At 44.0% G+C, this 22,040-nt stretch overlaps 2 protein-coding genes across 3 annotated transcripts in view; one reads left to right on the forward strand and one right to left on the reverse strand.

Moving 5' to 3' along the window:
• ANKS6 (ankyrin repeat and sterile alpha motif domain containing 6) overlaps positions 1 to 7,640 on the reverse strand; it is a 44,416-nt gene extending 36,776 nt beyond the window's left edge. For both annotated transcript variants that reach the window (XM_032182374.1, XM_032182373.1), the window contains exons 1-2: positions 7,234 to 7,640; positions 3,523 to 4,022 (exon numbers count right to left, since the gene is read on the reverse strand). In XM_032182374.1, the coding sequence (XP_032038265.1) occupies positions 3,523 to 4,022; positions 7,234 to 7,640 (907 nt within the window). The remainder of the gene's footprint in view (positions 1 to 3,522; positions 4,023 to 7,233) is intronic.
• An 8,387-nt stretch (positions 7,641 to 16,027) lies between these two features.
• GALNT12 (polypeptide N-acetylgalactosaminyltransferase 12) overlaps positions 16,028 to 22,040 on the forward strand; it is a 46,360-nt gene continuing 40,347 nt past the window's right edge. Inside the window, exon 1 of the mRNA XM_032183247.1 lies at positions 16,028 to 16,404. Within this exon, the coding sequence (XP_032039138.1) occupies positions 16,028 to 16,404 (377 nt within the window). The remainder of the gene's footprint in view (positions 16,405 to 22,040) is intronic.

The following is a 22,040-nucleotide window of genomic DNA, read 5'->3' on the forward strand; positions in this document are numbered from 1 at the left end:
ATTAATAGAGATCCTTCAGCTCCCAGATGGTCATCATCTTAAAAAGAACTGTAATTATTACAACTGTAAGACTTTGAGTGAAGGATCTTTCATTCTACGTGCCTTCCCAGTGCTTTGAAACGGTTGGCACTATGTACAATGAGGAAAAAATAGTGACATATTTTGCACCTTCCACTCAAGCCAGAAAAATGTACCCTCCTCTGTCTTCCAAAGCATTACTGCCACTACAGAGCCAATGGGGTGAGCAGATTTGTAGGAAAACAAGTGACATTGAGAGGTCTCATGGGTCTGATTCTGTCATTTTTTGGTAAAACAGAAAAGGTTCATGTTCATGGCTTGACTTTAAAGGAAGTCATTTAGAAATGTTGAACAAAAAACAGTTGCTGAAAAGCCCCCCCAAAACACGAAAAACTCTTATTTTAAGACTAGGAACCAGAGCTGTGGGTCCTATGTTTTCTCCTAATTAAGAAACTGCTCTTATAGAAGGAACTATGTATGAACTCACTGTTGGAAAATAGATCTCAAAAGACTAATTGAAGAAAGGACAGGACTCTACACTTGGCAAAGTGCAAAGCCTGGAAGAGACACTGCCTCGGGGAGCAGGAGACCACGAGGAGGTGCCAGAAGACACAGGCAACACCCAGGCTGTCAGGGGGCAGTTCTGATTTTATTACTGAAAACAGCCCATAGGAGAGAGATGCTTTCATTTAGGATGCGACTCACCTTATCTATATAGGGTCACAGTTAATGGTTCAGAAGACAATTTCCTTTTCTGCCGCCTTCCACAGGAGAGAAAGGATCTGGTTTTGTTTGTTTGTTTTCCCCAGGATATACTGATTCCAGTGCTAGAGGAGGCTAAAGCCATGGCCAAATAGTGATGCAGAAATTTATGTGGAATCTCAACATTTTTAACCTCCTCTCCATCCCAGTTAGTTACTACCTTACTGCTGATGGAAACTCGCCCTCAGCAGAGGTGGCAGGAACACTCACCTGCTTTAATGCAGGTCCACTCATCTAGTTTAAACAGACTTCTTCAATACTTTAAGTTGGATGATCGTAGAAGACTTTCCAGCAGCATCAGGCCAACTCTGCATGCACAGAACTTACATGCAAATGCACAGGCAAGATATAAAGCACTGCACTAGCAAATCCCCCTGATGTCTGATTCTACCTACTGTAAGCAACTGAGGTTTCTGTTAGAGGCTGATCATGAGCGAACGCCTTCAGTCAGACAGTTCTGCCTGGTAGCTTGGCTGCATGAAAGCCCTTGCTCCAACTTAACCTATGAGTCAATATTTGGGTGAGTTCAAACTTTCTCTAGGGCAGAAGGAAATGTCAGATTTCTGTTCTGAGTCTTAAAGTACAAGGGAAGCTTGACCTGCAGGAATAACACCCAATTTAAATAAAAATTAACAAGCTTTAAATAGGAGACTGGGATTGTGGGTATGGCTACGCTACAGTGTAACAGAAAAATAATTAGCTATGATTTGCATAAGCCTCTTTGGGTATCACACGTGGCTGAGAGCTTAGAGTGGACTAACATACCCTGCAGGCTTTTTGCCACCATGGCTGAATGGGTGGTAGCACCTGGGAAAGCTTTGTTTTAGGGCCAGTCCTACCCTTACAGTTCATAGTGAAAACTCTCAAGCTGGAAAACCAGATGCCTGCCTCACTGCTTTTCCAAAGCCTCTAGTTAAATCTCTCCCAGCATCAGTCTGCATCATGAAGCACAAAAACCTCGAAGAGTCCCCACTCAGCCACATACAGAATAAGGCCTCTGTCTCTGAAATGACTTCCTGATGTTCAGATGTCCAACACAATGTCCAGACCAAACTGCCTGACTTCATGAACAGATTTAATACATTTCTGTAGTAAAGAAACAAATTTCTGGAGAAGAAAAAGGAAGCAAAACCACAACAAAACTAGCATAAGCCAATCATAACATTATTCTATAGAACCAGATAGCAAAAAAAGCTAAGTTAATTTGGAAGAAAATTAGAGAGATATAACAATAAGTACAATTAAAAAAAAATCATTAGTATTTGAAATGAACAGGTGACAACAGATAGGCTTTAACCTTTACCTTCAATAAAAATGAAAATCCTACAAGCGTACATACAGAAAGCTGTCAACAGAATACAAATTTTCTTCGTAATTCAAAAAGAAAATAACTAGTAACAACAAAGTTCACTCCGATCTTCCGAAACCTTTGGATCATCAGCACAAGGTACTATATGTCTACAAAAATCTGGATTTCTTACATCCTTAAACTCTCCTGGCTAAAGCTACAAGACCACACATTCATTAACTGCACAGTCATAGACTGTTTATCTCTTCCCTTATCTCATTCAATGCACATAATGCATTCATTACAGTGCAGAATTAAAACCACCATATAAGCAGCATTTTTGAAATTCATTTTACTTGAGATTTGCATCAAAATGATGTACTTCTGATCTAATTTTTTTACATAAATTAGCATAGTGAGTGTGCACACTTGTGCATATGTGAACATGCACATCGATGCTTGAGTGGAAAAGGCTGCTTATAAATTTTATGAAGTTCTGAAATTAAGTATTCCCCTCTCCTTCAAGGATCAGAAAAGTAGAGCACGTGATAACTTATTATTCATCCACATTAATACTTCATTTTCTTATACTACACAGTCCACTATCAAAGGGCTCTGAGAAGGTTTCACACCCTCTGAGAGCTTAAGGCCAGAAGAAACCATCAGATTAACCTAATCTGGTTTTCTGCATATCACAGACCTTGTACATGACACATAGCAAAGACAATCTGATGATAAGTTTTAGAAAATCATTCAACCTTGATTGCAAGTGTCAGGGTTTCTACACCTCTTCTAAGTCATTCCAGGTCCAAATTTCACTGCAGTGCATGCTGTCTTATTTCCCATTCAAATTCTTCTGACTTTGAACTTGCAGCTTTTTCCTTTGTCTGCTGTACAAAAAGACCCTCAAGTACTAGATGTCCTGTCCTTAATGTGGAAGCTTTATTAATCACTTCTCTTAACCACCTCATGAAACTAGGCAGATGGAACATTTTTAGTCTCTCACTACAAGGCAGGTTTTCAAGATTTTCTCTTTTAAAAGTTTTCTCCAAGTTTGTGATATCCTTTCTTTGATATCCTATTCTCTTCTCTAGTGTCTCTTCTTCAGGCCCCTACCAAGTAGGCCTTTTTTAATTTTCTTCCTAAATGAGTGCCTATCTCACATGTTTTAAAGGTTTAAAAAAAAAAAACAACACATTGAAAACATTACAACATTTTTAAATGTTTTAAACATTTTTTAATGCAGAATGGGAATTCTGATGTGCTAACCTGGAGGACACCTGCTGAAGCTGAGCATTCCTGCCTCACAACCAAGATAGGTATACCTGCTCCAACATTTTCAGCCTAGTTACAAATCTTAAAGAATGTGGTGTACATACAATGTAACACCTTCCATTTTCAAATACGCAATCAAAACTCCAAGAAATCAACACAAAAAAACTAATGCTCCATACCTGCCTGGGGTCTAATCGTTGTGAGAGATTCCAGGTAGTCCTTCATGTCTTTATGTTTGCAGCCAACAGAGATTTCAAAAGGTGTTTTATGTAGTACATTCAGGTGATCGGGATTGGCACCCTTCTCCATGAGCTGCTGTGCCAAGCTCACCTTTCCACTAACAGCTGCCAGCATTAAAGGACTCCAGCCCATAGTCTTCACAGTGTAATTGCAATCAGCTCCCCAGTCTAGTAACAGATGTACCACTGCCTCATGTCCATGTTGAGCGGCCGCCATCAGTGGAGTGATATCAGGGAGGTCGTCTCTGCTGTTGTTAAGCACATTTGTGCTAAAATGGTCGTAATTGTCTACAAAAGCTCCAGATTCCAGCAACAATTTCACCATGCTGACGTGGCCGCCTCTGGAGGCCATTGTGAGGACGTTGGCTCCCAACTTATTCTGCGCATTGAGATCGGCACCATTTTCCAGCAAGATGTGAGCCACGCTTAGATGCCCAAACCTTGACAGGAAGAAAGAAGAAAGGGAAAAAAGAGAATTAACACCTCAGATGGCAGAGGCTTCTGACACATTCTGAAAACAGTCATACTCCAAACACAGCAAAATTTGTTACCAGTTCAGCGTTATTGACTAATAGAAAAGACTGAGATACTTACTATATGAGATGATGCCCACATCACTGAACATGACCATGGTCGCCTTACTAGAGGACTGTACCTTCCTAAATTGTTTCACATGCACCAGTGACCATACCCATATAAAAGGCATTTGCACCACCTCTTGCTTTGCAGTTGGGAAAAAAATCAACTTCCAGAACAGAAGGTGGCTTAATGAAGACAGGCAACTGTGATATGCTCATGAAGCTCAAAAAATATAGCGAGTGGCCACTGCTGTCATAAAGGAAGCTGAACTTATCTCAACACCAAGGGTACCAGATGAGCTCTCCGCATGCAGAATGCCTCAGGGAACCTGGACTCTGACACTGGTTTCACCAGCAGCACTGCTCTGACACGAGTTGACTAAGAGGCTCTGGTAATTTGTCGGTAAGCAAAAGACAATCATGCAAGCCATGTAGCCACGTGTGGTGGTTTTACTCAGCTGGGTGCCACCACAACAGCTCTCTCACTCCCCCTCCTCAAAGGGAAAGGGGGAGAAAATATGATGCAAAGAGCCCAAAGGTTGAGATAAGGACAGGGAGATCATTCAGTTATCATCACAGGCAAAATGATGATCATAGAATCAGCATAGGGAAATTAGGTATATATTTATATAGTTAATAAATGTTACTATATATTTAAGAAACTAAAAACACCTTCCCCCAACCCTTCACATTTTTCTACCTCCTCCACCCAAAGTGAAGCAGGGAAACAGGGAATGGGGGCTGCAGTCAGTCCCTAAAGCTTTATCTTTAAAGCTGCTCCTTCACGATCACTCCCTGCCCCTGCTCCATGTGGGGTCCCTCCCATGGGATGCCGTCCCTCCCGAACTGATCTTGTGGGGGCTTCCCACAGGCAGCAGCTCATCAGGAACTGTTCCCACACAGCTCCGTCCCACGGGGTCCATCCATCCATCCCCCAGGAGCAAACTGCTCCAGCACAGGTCTCCCACGGCTGGGCGGCAGCTCCCCCCAGACCCCCTGCTCCTGCGGGGGCTCCTCTCCACGGGCTGCAGCTCCGGCCCGGGGCCTGCCCCTGCGGGGGCTCTCCATGGGCCGCAGCCTCCTCCAGGCCACATCCACCTGCTCCACCAGGAGCTCCTCCACGCACAGGGGGGCTGCAGCATGGAGATCTGCTCCATGGGCTGCAGGGGGACAGCCTGCTCCACCAGGGGCCTCTGCACAGGCTACAGGGGAACTGCTGCTGCCTGCCTGGAGCACCTCCTGCCCTCCTGCTGCACTCACCTTGGGCGGCTGCAGGGCTGCTTCTCACTCCTCTCTCCCAGCTGCTGTGGTGTAGCAGTTTTTCCTCCTTTCTTAAATCTGCTCTCCCAGAGGCCCAACCAGTGTTTCTCACTGTCTTGGCTCTGGCCAGCAGCAGGTCCCTTTTGGAGACGGCTGGAGCTGGCTCTGATCTAACATGGGGCAGCTGCTGGGCTCTGCTCACAGAGGCCACCACTGCAGCCCCCTGCTACCATACCTCATACCTCCAACCAGCTTGCTCACAGTGAGAAAACGGTAACCCTTTACCCCTCCTCAGTTGAGGAGTAATCCCACGCTTTAATAAACACTACATTTACAAGATGCATACTTTTGCACTGCTTGTTGTAGCTGTCATAAGTTACTATATGCTTGTGCAGTATTTAACACAACCAAACTTTGCTCCTGAAAGCTGCTTTTGCACTCTGAAACAGAACAAACGCTACTTGAGGAAATCCCCAAGAATGCTACTAACTACTAACAGAGACACGAGACACAAACTCCCTAGCTTCTTTCCAGCAAACAAAGTTGCAGAAGAAAGTTTCCAGGGACTGTCAAGTTGCGAGGAGTCTGCCCTCGTAGCCTTCACTGTGCCACTTCAGCAGATCCTGCAATCTCTGCAGATGTGATTACTCTTATACATGTACACTATCTCACAAATTTCAACAGAACTAAACACAGCCAGAAAATTCAACATGTACATATATTGAAACCAATGCTCGCACAGTCATACTTCCTTTTAAGTTATCCATTACAAAAAAAAAAAAAAAAAAAAAGTTCTCCCACTTTAAGCTTTCTCTCCAGGCTTCAATATTTATCATACGTTTCAAATAGTAGCAAGTCATTTCTTTAAAACAATTAGAAGACTATGGTGATTTAGTTTATTGTTTTTAGAGAATAAGGGTAAAGTTTTCATTAAGGAAAAAAAAAATCTAAGAGTGTTTTTGGGGCTTTTTTTTTTTTTTAACCTTTGTAAAATAACAGAACTGCTGAACCTTGTCTTCCTTGTTCTTACTGGAAAACCAGCTGTGTGACTCATTCTTTGGGAACTTTCTGTGGGCTTTAATTGAAAAGAGAATGTTGACTTTCAAACAGACTTTTTTTCTTCCAAGTATTTTAATGTGTTATGAAAGAAAAAGAAAAAATCTCCTCTCAATTAAGCACTGATTTAATCAAAGTAGAGCACTGCCCCCCAACCTTGCAAAGCGTGTAAACCCAGTGGGTATTTGTATACATCGAGATAAGCACAAACCCCAGCATTAGCAATACTGGAACCATCCGTAGCTCTGCGGTGAGTGACACGAGAGTGGCACGATACTGAAAACAACCCAGCTCTGCCACTAATACCCAAAGTAATGATTCTGCATATCCTCCAGCGAGCCCTTTGGGAAAATAAGGAAGAGGCGAGCAAAACGAATTGTTGATACTTCGTTCAATCCATTTTAAACCAGAGGCGATCTTCCAATAGGTCGGGCTAAGAGAAGAAGGACAGAAGCCAGGCAGGGGTTTTGCACGGATCTTCCTATGCAGAAGGGAGGATGTGCATGCAGCGTTTTGGGGTTCGGGTGACCCCTCGGCGCTTTGGGGCGCTGGCTTCACCCTGGCAGTACCAAGGGGTGCCCAGCTCCAACACCTCGATACCTGGGGTGGATGCCTGTGCACACCAGCCCCCGACAGCCCCTCCTGCCCCCCGGGGAGGGCAGCAGGTGGGTGCCCGGCCCCTCGGGGCGCTCTCCCGAGCAGGGCCCGGCGGCTGCGGGCGGAGCCCCCCGGGTGGGGGTGAAGCGTGCGCCCCTACCTGGCCGCCTGCATCAGCGGGCTCCAGCCGTAGTGGTTCCTGCTCTGCACCGAGGCCCCCTTCCGCAGCAGGAACCGCACCAGCTGCTCGTGGCCGCCCGCCGCGGCGAACTGCAGCCCGGTGTTGCCGGCCTCGTCGGTGCAATCCACGGGGACGGGGACGGGGACGGGGACGGCGGCGGCTGCTGCCGGGACCGCGACCGGCACCGGGGTGGCGACGACCCCTGCCGCCGCCGCCGCTGCCTCTCCGCGGGGCTCCGCCGGCTCCTCGCTGCCGCAGGCGGAGGCGGCCGCCGGCTCGGCGCTGCCGCCGGGCAGCCCCAGCAGGCGCCGGGCGGTCTCGCAGTCGCCCTGCTCGCAGGCACGGAGGAAGAGCTGCACCTGGGGGGGCACCCCGCACTCCCCCATCGGCGGTGGCAGCGGCGGCACCGGCACCGAGCCCCGGCCGGCCCGGCCGCCCCCGGCCCTCGGCGGCCGTTGTGAAGGCGGCGGGGAGGAGGGGAGGAGGCCGGCGGGAGGAGGGCCTGCGCCGGCCCCTCACGGCGGCGGCGCTGCCGCCGGCCCCCGCGCCATCTTCGCGCTGCTGCCACACAAAGAGGCGGCCCCGGCCATCGCCGCTGCCCGCGGGGCGCTGGGGATGGCGGCGGCGCTTTCCTGCCTCCTCCTGCCCTCCCTCACAGGCTCCTTCGATACAGTTGTGTGCTACAGAGCCCAGTCGTTGCCAAACTAATCTCTCCTTGCACTCCAGTAGCGCCCAGCAGCTAGTCTCTGAGCATAGAACTCCGATTTTTGTTTCTAAGTCTCCCCTCTATACCTTCAGCCTCCTAGGTAGCCTGGCACCCTTTCCAGCTTACATTGATTTACAACAGCTAAACTGAGAAAAAAAATGAAGCTCTGGTGAAACAACTCCCAAACCACACTTAACTGGTTAACTTAATATGGAGTCATCCCCCTATAACTTCTATAACTTCCACCAGGTTGGTCTCTATTAAAGCTCATCACTTCAAGGGCAGAACACAGCACTTGTTATAATGGTGGAGGTTTGGGGAAGAGAGAATTAGGAGATGCTATGGGGCCAGGTGTCACTAAAATAAAGCCATCCACTGGTTTTAGTCAGAGGCACCCATACTTTCCATGTTACATGGATTTCGTCCTCTGATCCACTGGTAAATCCAGATCATGGGACCATCACAGCAAAGGGCCTAACAAGCTGCACTTCAAGAAAGACTCCAGAAAAAAAGTACTGACTGTGTAAGGCCACTTATACCCATCCTCTGAGAGAGTACTGCTCACAGCAGGGAAAAAAATGACTTACTTACACCTTTGGAAATTTATTATCACAGAGACAATAGGACAAATTCCTAGACAGGGTAAATAGTGATGCTTCCTCCATTATAGATATACATTAAACAATGTAAAACATGTATTTTTGTATTTTTGTTTAAAAAAAAAAAATCCATAAACACAAAGGTGTTTATGCTGGCCATCAGCAGAAGCAAGATATGTGGCTAGGCAAACTGTTGGTCTAGCCAATAAAACCACTCTCAACACTACAGAAGTGTGAGGAACTCACCATGATGAATAAAACTGGATGGTGTAATTAATTTCATGCAAGATTTCAGAGCTTGGAAGAAAGGAATCACAAGAGTGATTAATGCAATACATTATTCAGGATTCAAGAAAACTGGGTCATACTTACCATATCAAAGTGCAAGCTTGGATACAGTCAAATTAGTGACAGGATCTCTCCAGTTAACTTTTTGAGATAAGCTGCTGAATGTGTTGATCATACAGGTTTATGTTATGTAGCTGATGATCAGGCTATCAAATTCTACTAATGGTTTGAAACTCCAGACAAACATATCACAATTATAATTAGAAACCTAGCAGCAAAAGATGCAACTCTTCTTTGAAGAAACTCATAAGCAACAGGAGATGTTTGTTGGGGTTTACAAAATAAAAGAGTAAATTCTTTATGCTAAATTCTGCTGTTGTTATCTGATGATCATTGCTATCTTCAGTCATTTCTTCTAGGCATTTATAGAGGTGTGATCACACAGTGATTTCTGTCGCTGATAGGAATCAGGTAATAATCAGATCTCTTCTGAAATGAATAAAGTGCTATCAAATATTCTTACGGTGATGCATTACCAAGTGCTCTGGGAAACGCACAATTTAGTTTCTTCAGCAATGAAAGAACAGCCTAAATCTTTTGAACTGGTCATTGGAGTAGGAGAATGGAGAAAGCTTAGGATAGAAGAGAATATTGGAGAAAACAAAACCAAGGCTCTCAAGTACACATTGTGCATTGGTGGTTTGGAAGGCATCTGCGTCTGGTTTGTCCAGTCACTGAAAAACACATTGCTTTTCACATGGAATTCCTTCATGCCACCAATGTGCTCATTTGGATAAGTGGGTGTTGGATTTCAATGCGGACAAAAAGATGAGAAAAGTGCAAGGAAGAGAGCAGGCACATCAAGGAAGCAGAACAGATGAGTCAAGAACAGGCATGTGAGGCCAACACTTGTGAACCTTTTCCAACAGAAGTCCCCATTGTGAGTGATATCTAAACACCAGCAGGGAGATAAATGAGCCAATATAAGCTTTATTAAAGCTACTTAAAATACAATCTAACATAAAGGAAATAAACTTAGAGCCATTGTTCTGCAAGAGATGGAGCTCCTCATTTGCAAAACAAAACCCAGGAAGCCATTAGGGCATGTAATGCACCAGTGGAGCTAGTAAAATAACTATAATATGGCAAGCGTGCAGTGATGTAGAATTACAAATTGCCCAGATAACATGACAGAAAATGTGGTTGCTTTTACAGTAGTACTAGCGTATAATACAAATGGGCATGTCCTCACACCACAATACCTGAGCAAATTTCTACCTCATGTATCATTCAGGGTCACGCAATATGGAAGTCTGCAGAATTAAAAAATTAAAAAAGACTGCATCATAAAAAATGTCTCAGAAAGGACAAAATGCAAATAGTCAATGAATCTGTTCAAAAAAAAAAAAAATCCAGAAAACTGCAGATAGCTGACTCAGTCATAATCTTCATTATGAGTCTGGGGATGATGGCACCTCAAATCCCCAAATATGATGGCTTTATTTTTATGGCAATTCAAGGAATAAAAGGCTTATTTTCTTCTGAAAGATCTTACTGATGTGAATCACAAGAAATTCATACTTCTGAGAAAAAAAAAACTGAAAGTTTTAGCATCTGTCTTGTGTGAAGATACTCATCTCTTACTAAAAAAGGTTGACCTATATTAGAAATGTCATCAGAGAAAAGAAGATACTTCTCCAGTATCATGAGACTCATAAATGTTAACTTTGGTCCTTTCAGACACAGAAGCAGAAACAACCTTGAAAAAATTACTAAAAAAAATGGTATGGGATGGATGGTACAGTATGGGATGACTACATCTAATTCCACCACTCAGTTTCTCCTTGAGTCCTTGGATCAGAATTTTAATCACGACATATATATAACAGGTCTCCACTTTGTCTTCTATAACCAGCTGCTGTAACTTTGTAATTACTTCACTTACATGTTTCTGAATATGCCACATTTTTCATCAAACTTTCAACAATTGTTTGGAATCCAGTTTTTCAATTTACTGTGCCCCACAAGAATTTATGAAAAATCCACTCATACAAATTTCAAAGAAAAATCCAAATGCAATAGACCTCAAACAGTCCCTTCAATAGCACGTCCTGTCATACCATATTCTGTGCGCAGAACTGCAGTTTTGTTCCAGTAGTTTTTGATACTCAAGCTTACAAGCCAAGACTTCCTTTATGTGTAGGATCTTTTCTAGTGTCTACAGTCAACACTTTCTATTTAAAAAAGGAAATGCGTGTATGAACAACGCATACCCATAGCAAACAATATACTGAATGATGCCTTTGGCATGCACATCCTTATTATCTGTAAGCTATCCTGGCTTGCACATGGTCATTTGAACAAAGTAATTTAGATATGTTTGTGTGTATGTGTATGTATACATATATATGTCTACGTATATACATGTACATGTATGTACCTATACACATACTGTGTTCTGCAAACCAGTACAGGTGAGGTCTTGTACAAGCAGCATCCACCAAATCAGTCTGTTTTTATTGGCTTGTCAGTATCAGAATTACACAGCATTCATTCTTCAGTCTGGTACGAGATGCCTGAAATAGCTGATGGTTTCTATCTCACTCATCAAGTCTGTGTTTTTAACTTTTTAGGCCTCCATACCCGCTGTTCTTCCTCCTGTTTAAATTCCTGATATGATCTGCCTCTGCCTGCTCATTACACAGTCAGGCTCTTTCCTGACATAGAGGCTACCCTGTAAAATTGGGGTTCCTTCTGCAGCACAAAGGACCTCAGCACCCAGGCCAAATTTGCACAAATCTGAAGCTGGGAAAGTAGCACCCATCCCATCCCATGTTTTGCCTGCACTATGAAATGCACGAAATAATGACACTTTCAAGATATAAATATTAATAAAAATATCCGTGGCACTGGTCAAAAAAAAATGAATGAAATAACATTTAAAAAAAGACAGGCACACTTGTCCTGGCAAAGGAGAGAATAAGCTGCCAAGGTGGGAGTTGGGGGGAGCAGTTTCTTTGCAGGGCAATGCTGCGTTGTGCCCAGTTAATGCGACTGTGAACAATGACACATCACCGGCCCACAGCTCTTGCCAATGTATGTTTGATAACTCGACTTAATCTTCTTCTCCGTGAACAAATTTCCTATCTGTCTGCAATGTATCTGTACACCATACTACTCTGATAATTTTCCCCCCACCCCTTTTTTTTTTTTTCTTTTTGAGAACACCTTAACATTGGTTGTTACTAAAACTAGAAGTATTACTCTGAAGCATGATACATGGTATTTTCTTTTCCCCAGAAAGGATGAATTTAGGGAGCTATTTGAACTTTGAGTTTATTCAAAATGTAGTCTCTATCTGCTCATACATCTCCAAACCCCACTTCCACTCTGTAATTTTGCTTTGACTAAAAGTACAGATCTAACAAAAAAAAAAAAAAAAAAAAAAAAAAAATCTTGTAAAAAGAAAACTTTGGATGAGGGAAGTTTTAAAGCATTGGCAAAATTCAATACCTCTATTTTTTTTCTGTACTGCATATCATCACTATAAAGGAAGAAGAATAACCACTAATACTAATGCACATGTAAAATAATTCACCTTATCTTAGTACTTTAAATTTTCATTGTCTGTAGACAAATTCCTTCAACAAGCTCATGTATTTTATATAAACCAAATATTGTCTGCAACTTAAATGAATATTCCACTGAGCAATAGATACACCCTTACTTTCAGCTATTATATTTATTCTAATATAAATTCTTGTGGACAACTACATGCTGTAGTTTTCTCTTACTGTTTTTTAGTTTTATCTCTGACTGCTTTTTGAAAGGTTTAGTCAATATTTTGTTTCTTCCTGTATTGTGAAAAAATACTATTACACTTTTTAAAAATAAACTTTTCAAATGTATTATTCCACTGACCTTCTGTTTTGACAATTGAGGGTATATTAGATCTTCCTGATAAGCAATTATAGATTTTATATTACTTGTACGGTTACTCTACTTACTTATAACTGAAAATGCTAAAGTAACTGAATTTACATCTCACTATTCTTACAAATCTTGAAAAAAAAATCTCAAAACCAATTGTTTTGTTATTAAATCTGAAAAAGTCGATAGAATTTCTGAAAAGTAACTTTTCCATTAAAATGCTGTTGCAAGCTTTGTGGATAGTAGGAAACTCTTATTAATGCTCTATTTTTTTTTTCTTCTGGGGTTTATTTTTACACTCAGAGCAGAGGTTTTCCCTAAGTCTTTACACCTTGGGTATTTTAGCCAGAAATTTCAGTCTCCCCATTTTAATTAAACTGTACAAACTCTAAAAAAGGCTGAGATAAAGTGTCTTTGACTTCACTTTTTTTTGTGTATCTCATCCAGATTCATTTCTGAATGCAACTGATTTATTTTCAATCATTTTTTTTTGCATTAGCACTGTTATTGTTCTTATTCTGTTATTATTCTCTTGCTGAGTTTCCTCAGATTTATGTGCTTGGACATCATCCCTCAGGGAACTGCTTTTTATTAGCATTACTTCCAAACCTCACTGCAATGATGATCATGGAAAACCTTCCCAGCTACTAGGCTTAATGGTGTTATTACTACTGAGAGCCGACCACAAGGCAGGGCAGCATGCTTCTGATAGTGTCCTACCTGCTGTCACCTTTTCTACTGCTGTGAAAGGTAGGTTAACAGCTAGGTTAACACTAGGATTAGGTTAACAGTTGGACTTGATGATCTTAGAGGTCTTTTCCAACCTCAGTGATTCTATGACTCCATGAAAGAAAGCTGATGGTCTCCTCCTACCTTTGTTTCAAGTCCTTTCTTCCTATTCTGGTTATCTACTTCAACAATCTTGTCTGACAGCATCCTGCTTACAGGATGCCTCTTGCAGTATTTTCACATCTTCGGTTTCCCATTTTTTCACCCCAAACTTGTTTTAGTGATGTAATCATATTCTTGTGCACCCTCTGTATTGTTCTAATATGTAAAATTAACCTCTGCAGCAGAATACTCCTGTTTTCTTTCCCACTGTCCTTAGTAAAATCTCAGCCCTGAATTTTGCTCTTTACATGTTCTGAATTTCCCCCAATAATTCCTTTTGGGAAGAACTCTTCCTTCGATTCATTCCAAGAAAGCCTTGTTTGGTTCCTCATGCGTAATATTTGTTACCATCTTCTAAGTAATTTACAGTCTCTTACAAAGGGAGAAACCAAGACTATTTGTTCCAAACAACCAAACCTATGCCCACAGCATGCACCAGAAATGTCACCTGCATCTTTAGGGTTTGCCCCTCCACCATCCTAGTTTCCAACTAGGGAAACCCCTGCTTATAAACTCAATACAAAGGATGCTAGTTGGGCTTCCTTTATTCAGGAAGGCTGACAAGCAACAAGGCAATGTAATCAATCAAGGGACATGCAGTTACTAGTGCCACCCAACTCTTTAGCTAGACACAGCTTCCTGTGTGTATTAGAATATACAATGTATCCAGCATGTTGGTATTTAAAAGTTGGCTGCAAAGCATCTTTACATACACATACATTGTTACTATTAAGCTTAAGTTTTATTGCAACATGTAAATATAATTTGAAACTAGATTTTATGTATATATAGTTATCTATAATAGACAACTGTATTGCTGGATAAGAAACTATTAAGTTATATCTATACATACACACTCATCGTCAAATCCACCAAAACTCCTTGATTGATTGATTGATTGATTGATTGATTTTTTCCAGCATCAGGGTGACTTGTTATTATTCAGCAACCTTCTGTCCAGAGCAAGGCCTCCAGAGTAGTTGTCTGCCTCTGCGTTTGTTGTTCCATGTACTATTTTTTAGCCTCAAAAATCAGAAATAGCTCATAACCGCATGCTATGACCCTGTCTGGTAGTGACCAGGCTTTTCCCTTTGCTTAGTGTCAGCACTGTTTTCATTCACTCCTCAGCAGAGCTGGTGAGCACACCTAACACTGCTGCATCCCTCCTAGGCATGGCCAGAGTCCTCGGCTGGGTTGAGCTTGATAGGCCTCCAAAAGCAGAGGACAAACACCTCTTTGTGAAAGGCACAGTGCAAATAACACCTCAAAAACAGAGTTTCAGCTGCCTGCTGCTCTTGAGAGAGAAACTGCATCAGCTGTATTACGCCTTATTTGTTTTCAACAGCAAAACCACAAATTTTCATGTGATCGCATGGCCTCAGGAGCTTAAGTTTAAACAAAGAGGGCTAAATGCCATTAAGGGGTAAAATGAAAAAGCCGAATGGATGTTGAGTATTAAATAAATTCAAAGCTCAGACTAAGTGCTGTGGTTGCTTTATTCCATGGGTCTGTCACCTGATGGGATGGGCTGCCTGATATCTGGATAGTGAGTTCGGGACTTCACTTGTCTTCCGGATTTCTATCTATGAGGTCACGTTAGAAGACTTTGTTTTTCAACACAGTGCACTGCTTTCTCCAGTGAAAAAAGAGCTTGTCGTTAACTCCCACAGCTTCTTGGCCCATTTTCCGTTCATTTTTGTCAAATCACGTGCTGCTCTGGAGGCAGCGGAGCTGACGAAGCCTGGTTTCCAACAGGCTTCTTTCCTTCCACCCCAAAGCTCTTCCTAGTCCCACTAGGCACTAAATGTCCCTCGTCACCCTCCTGGAAGCCTTGGGGCCAACCTGGTGATCCCCATGAGCCAAAGCTGCTCGCTGTGCCCATGGTAGCCCTGTGCCAGTCTAACTTTCCCTCACCGGGGGCACCTACACGTGTCCACCACACAGCTTTGGGGTGACCACATCCCCTCCCCACACCCCAGCAAGGTTCACCCTACACCCGCAGCGCCTCGACCAAGCAGCACGGGGCCTATCCCCACCGCTCCCTCCCTACCCCTCACAGCCCCTGGAGCCAGCGGGGGCTCCGGGTGCGGGTGTCGGTGCCGGGCCGGGTTGCTCCGAGCCGTGCCCCGCGGGCTGTGCCGGCGGCGGGGCGGGCAGGAGGGAGGAGCCGCGGCAGAGGAGCCGGGCGGGTTTCCTGGCGAAGCCGAGGGGTGTGGGGGGGGAAAACAGGCGCCGGCTGCGCTGCGTGGCCGGTGCAGGTTGGCGAGAAGTTATTGCCGAGCTCCCCCGGGGCGAGGCGTGCCTGTGTCCGCCTCCGTGTCCGGGAGAGGCGGCTCCTCCCGCCGCAAGCCCGCTCGGCATGGCCGGCCGCCTCGGCCGCGGCGTGTGCCGGGGCAAGCGGGGCCGGGGGTCCCGCGGCGGGGGCGCGCTGCTGGCGCTGGGGCTGCTGGCCGCCCTCGGCTTCCTCGCCTGGCGCCGTGCTCCCCCCCAGCCCCGCCGCGGCGACCCCTCGCCCCCGCCGCCGCCCGCCGACGAAGCCTCGCTGCGGAAGCCCGTGTACGCCAAGCCCGGGCCGGAGCCGGGGGCGCTGGGCGAGCTGGGCCGGGCGGTGCGGCTGGAGCTGAGCCCGGCCGAGAAGCGGCGGCAGGAGGAGAGCATCCGGCGGCACCAGATCAACATCTACCTGAGCGACCGCATCTCGCTGCACCGCCGCCTGCCCGAGCGCTGGCACCCGCTGTGAGTACCCGGGGGGTACCTCGTGGCTCTTCCCTCCCGTCTAAACTGCTTTAAAACCGCAGCTTTCACTCGTGGGCTTGAAGCCGTCGATGCTTTTCCTTCTGCTCGGCGTAAAAAGGCGCCCGGTGCAGGTGCGGGTGTGACTCGGAGAAGCCAAGTCCCCCCGCTAGCCCCAGCAGCCTGGTGCCAGCCCCAGAGCGCAGTGCTTCTTCTGCTGCTGTCCCATGGGCAGGTCACCGCAGCCAGCACGCTTTTTTCCAACCCCTCCCAGCCCTGCAAACATCGTACTTCCCAGAATTATGCCTTGCACAGCACTCCAGGCGCTGATGCCGTGCAGGATGGAGCTGGCTGTTTGATCACCAAGCAGGCTCAGATGCAGACTTAGCAGGATTCATATGCTGTTGTGTCCTGTAGAAATGCCCCAAGATGCATAATGCTCTTCTGAACTGGTACTTTCCGTGTTCCTCAATGGTCAATTGTTGGGACAATTCACCAGAGATAATGGTATCAGAGCTTTAAAAATAAGAGTTAGATACTATTCAATGGTCCTAGTTGGCAGACAACGCTTTGGTGTGGTCGTGAAGCTGGTGCTGCACAGCAAGTTGGGCTATGTGGTCAGTTCTGGCCCGATGCAAACACTCTGCTCAGTGGTTTGGAGGTACTCTGTTCGTTGGTTTGCTGGTGCACCATCGGGGGCAGCCAGCTGGGAAGAAAAATGGTCTAAAACTACATATTGACCAGTTGTATGTGCTTTCAGCCAAAGAGGACAAAGCCATGGTTGCTACCAGCCCCTCCAAGTCCTTTCCTCTTGGCTTCTGCCAGTTTATTTCCTTGCAGCGGGCTTGTGTGGTTGCAAGGAGCTGTGGAAGGAGCAGGGCTTTGCCTCCACCATACCTTCTCTTCATGTCAGTGTGTCCTGGCTGGTAGCTCACCCAATTCTAGCTACAAGTGCTCAATCTAAGACATGAATCTTATGGTAGCTCTTAAAAAATCACAGTGCGAATGCAAGGCATTTTTATCATAAACGTAAGCCTGGTGGTAGGCTTGTTTTTCTTAGTTAGGTTTTTACCCTCCCTTTAGAAGCAGTCTTATGATTATAAGCTAGAAAGGACCACTTTAGTTGCGTTTCTACAGGAAAAATTTAAATCATTGTAACAAATTGCTTTGGACTCCTGCCATTTCTCTCAGACAGGATGTTGGAGGAAATGGAAGATCACAGTTGTTGAGCAGGGGACATTGTAAATAAAGGGGGGAGATTCCTGAAGTGAAAGCAGTGTAAGTAGACGGATAAATCATGCTACAATAACGCATCCATTTTGGTTTTAATACTTCAATGTTGAAATGACAAAATCTATCTAAACTAAAGGATTGCAAAGCGTCAGTGATGTAATCTCAGAGATAATTGTCATCTGAAGATAGGGCTGTATTGTACTTCTTTAGTATCTGCTGGTACAGGGAAGTTCTTCATGCCTTTCTGCACAGTTAAATAAATTATGGCAGAAATGTCACAGAACATGTATCCAACTCACACAGCAAATGTAAAAAAAAAAAAAAAAATGTTTCCCCTTTCTTAAGAGTGAAGACTGTGTAAGAGATCTAAGTCAAAAAAAAAAAAAAAAAAGGTACTAAAAAAGGTATCTACAAGCCTGTACCAACCAAAAAATCATTATACTTCAATGTAACATTAGAGGCTATATGGATATGTCAAGTCTAGGAAATACCTGGTTTACTTTTTTATTTTCAGGTTGGTAATGCTGGACCAGCCAGTTCAGTTCAGCATTTCATGATCTTTAATACACATTGGGGCGTTGGGAGAGGCTGATGGCATGAAATACGAAGTAATGGTAGACTTCATCTGTTCCTAAAAATGATGCAAAAGGTACATTTTTAGATGTGATCAATGATACTATTCTGGTACCTAATGACAGGAAAGTGACAGATACACCACTTTTTAGTGGTGCTCTGGAGGACAGGAAGAGAGCTGTGTACTGGTAAAACTTGGACCTCTTCCAAGCTTGTTGTTTAGAAACTGCGGTAAGGAATAGAATCAGTTGCACGTAGATAGGTGTGGCCTACTGAGAAGGAGTTGGCCTGGTTTTTGTCAGGCATGACATGTCTCAAACCTATTGGAGTTCTTCGAAAAACAATAGAATTATGTGGATAAGAAGGCACAGTGTGTTGGCATTTTTGGAGCCTTTTGATGAGTTCCTTAAACAGGTGTGAAATAAGGTGGAAATTCCTTAATTATACATAACTGGATAAAAACTGGGAAGCAGTCGCTTAATTTTTTTTTTTTGTAGTGAAGAAGATTGCTGGTAAAGTTCCACAGAAATCTTGCAGGACCCAGTGCTGTTCAGCTTATGGGAAGGCTCCTCTAATGAAATGACTAATGTGCAGCTCTTCAGCCTGGAAGACAAGCTACTGAGGGGTGCCTCTTGCTGAGCTACTGCAGTGCTAGGTTGGTGCATGAAGTGGGTGAAGCAAATCAAGCCACCTCCTTGCTCCAAGAATCTGTTTGCTGTGAAGTATAAGATAGTCCATCCACTATGAAATTCAAATCAAGGATTCATTAGATATTAACAGATATTGTGCTTGGAGACGTTCTGGGCTACATGCTTTTGGTCTGTTTCAATATATTCTTATCTGTTTAGAGTGAGTCTGGAAATTCAGATCGAAGGAAAATAGGAAGATGAAAAGAAAGGGAAATAAGGATTGGCAACGTCCCCACTACCTGAATGCTCCTTTTAACCTTAATGTCCTCCCACGTTCATTAGTGACCTACTCTCTGGGTGATACCAACTAGAATTTTGCTAATAAGACTGAGAATATCTGAACTAGCAAACCTTTAAACCTGATCTGCAAAATTATGGATATAAAGCGCTGCTTTATGGGAAGCTAGTGACACAGTTTTTTTCCACTTGATCTATATTGTACATCCTGGACTTGCTGTCAGACCAGAAATGCAGCAATAATTATTCACTAATAAAAGGTAGGTGTGAAGGTGTCTGCTATTGTCTGGCTATAATGGGCAGGAAGAGAAGGATGACGGTCTGAGTTTAGCCCCCAAAATAATGTAGTTTTACTACAAATTCTGCACAGATGTTATGCACTGTATTACAAAGTTTGATCAACATTATATATTTTTCCTACTAATATTCTTGGAGATGTAAATGTTCAGAAGATCTTTGTTACTTGTTGTTCTCACTGACCATCATAATGTGTTATTCTGAGAACTGGTCGTGTTTCTCTAGATTTACAGATCTAGAGTATTTGACAACTTCTATAGTTTCTTTTAGATGGTTGCTGCTTCCTTTAACTGTCGTAACTTGAAGTCAGCCTCTGATAATACTATGTTTCCTCACACAGAAACTTTTTGGTCTTATTTGTGGCTAGAACTCTGTGCATATACATGTATGTATTATATACATAAAAAAAATCAAACCATAAAAATACTCTGTATAAAATATGGATAAGAATGTATGTTTTACCAGGAAATTACCAAATGATACAGTTTGTGAAAGGCTGGGAGTGAAATATGTCACAGGATCACAGAGTAAGTGAGGTTGGATTAAATCTCAGGGGTTTCTGGTCCAGCATCCTCAAAGCAGGGCAACTTCAGTGTTATTGCTGCAGGCTTTCCTTGACTGATCAAATTCAGAAAGTCTTGAAGGATGGGTACCCAGCAGCCTCTCCAGGTACCTCTTTCAGGGCCACCATGAATTTTTTTCCCAATCGTCACATCATCTAGAAGTACCAGATTTTCTTCCCAAAATCTGTCCTTCGTTTCTTCCGTTTATACACGTGTGAGCAACAACAAGCAAGCATCCTGTCAACCACTGACTTTCTGAGGGCCCTGCTGGGGCTGATGCCCTGTCAGTGCTGCATGAGAGGCTCAGGTATGTGCATTTTGGGTGTTAGTGCTGCTCAGCATCCCTTCCCCAGCAGCACAGCCCCATCCTCTCCTGACGAGCTGGTCATAAGGTCTGTGGGACTGCACAGCCCCAGGGTCTCTTGGACAGTCTTGTACCATGTGTGAGAAAGACATCTCCAGTCTTTCTGCTTGGGGTCTTTTCAGCTAAGGACTATGCCCAAGTGTTTTTCCTGATTTTAGGGGTTCTACCTCTTTTTCTGGGGTGTGTGTGGAGGGAAGGTATATTCTTCACAATAGGTGTGCGTTGCCCATTTATTCAGGGATGGTTTCCGTAACATCACACCAGCCTCCTTTTGGCTCTCTCTAGTTATAGGAGGAGCAAGGCAGGGAGAGGTGCTTTCATGCTGACTCAGTATTTTTCACATACTCGGCATTTCATGCTGTCTTTTTCATGGTGGAAGCCCGAATCAGCCCTTTGGGCCTCATTTCACTCATGCTGGCAAGCAAACGGAGTTGCAAGTCTTTTCTGTTTTCTCTTACCTGGCAAGTGATATCGGGTCACCACAGAACCCCCCCCCCCTCCAAACACTGGGTCTGGTCTGCTTAATCATTAACAGCTGTAGAAAGTCTTAGAGGTTCGTTCTTTAATTCTAGATAATTTTCTGTGGTTTGGAGAGAGGGCTTGCTTAAATATATGTAGATATGTCTTTAAATGTATATGTGCTTAAATACACACAGAGCTTAGTTCCTCTATCACCATCATTATTTATGCCTGTAGTAGTATTTCTTTTGTGGGGTGTTGTCCTTGAGTTCAGAGCAGCAGACTTCTGCTAAGATTTTCCTGACTTTCAAAACTGCTTTTTCCACCTATTCCCGGATTTGAGTGCGAGTCACTTACCGCTCCTCTTGGTCCCGTGTTGTGTTTTGTTTGCTGGATTAGAAAAACCAAACTACATAGTCTGCTCATCTGGCATTATCTCACTAGCAAATTCCCTGAGCAACCTTCGAGACTGGTTTTGCTCCACACTAAGAATGACAGCACCTCGTTTTGATGGGCGGGTGGCTCCTGCCGGGAGTTTCACCTGCTGCCGTGCTGCAGGAAATGGTGCTGCAGCCGGGGGTTTCCTCTCCAGCGCCCAGGCTTCACCGTGAGCTCCTCATTTCGTTTTCAGATAGCAGGTAAAAAACAGTAGTGACTTCTGCCAAGGAGTCCACTTTCACCATAAGTGCTGTGCTTATCTGCAGAAGTTTGAACTTGACTGTGGGTTTATTGGCTATGCCCATGCTTTACAGCTGAGCAGAGTCCAAACCAGACCACACTTCCCTACTCAAGAGCAAACGTTTTGCGTAAAACACTTGCAGTTGTATACACTTTCAGTATCTTCACAACACTGTGGTTTAGGTTTTTAATTCGCTTGTTTTTGTTTTTCTGAGCTTTTCTGGAAGGGATGATTGGTTATGAGCAACTTCATTAATCATGATACCTTGTAGTCATTACTTTATTAGTTTGCAGGGTTGTTCACTTGCATAAATATGCTTTAGACCCACAACTCAGAGTGTAACTGGGCCTCCTCATTCCTTCCTCCTGCAGTTAAGTAGAGGAGTAATACATCTGCAGCATTATTTTCTTTTTTTAAATAACCAGGCTTGTACTTTGTAGCAGTACAAATACAACAGTGCTTCCACATGCGCTTTGGTACTTTGGGATATCTTACTATTTTTGAGATGCTGCTTTCTAGCTTCCATAAAAAATGTGTTGCTTTTC

The sequence above is a fragment of the Aythya fuligula genome, chromosome 2, assembly GCF_009819795.1.
Source record: "Aythya fuligula isolate bAytFul2 chromosome 2, bAytFul2.pri, whole genome shotgun sequence".
In the NCBI taxonomy this organism is placed as follows: Eukaryota; Metazoa; Chordata; class Aves; order Anseriformes; family Anatidae; genus Aythya; species Aythya fuligula.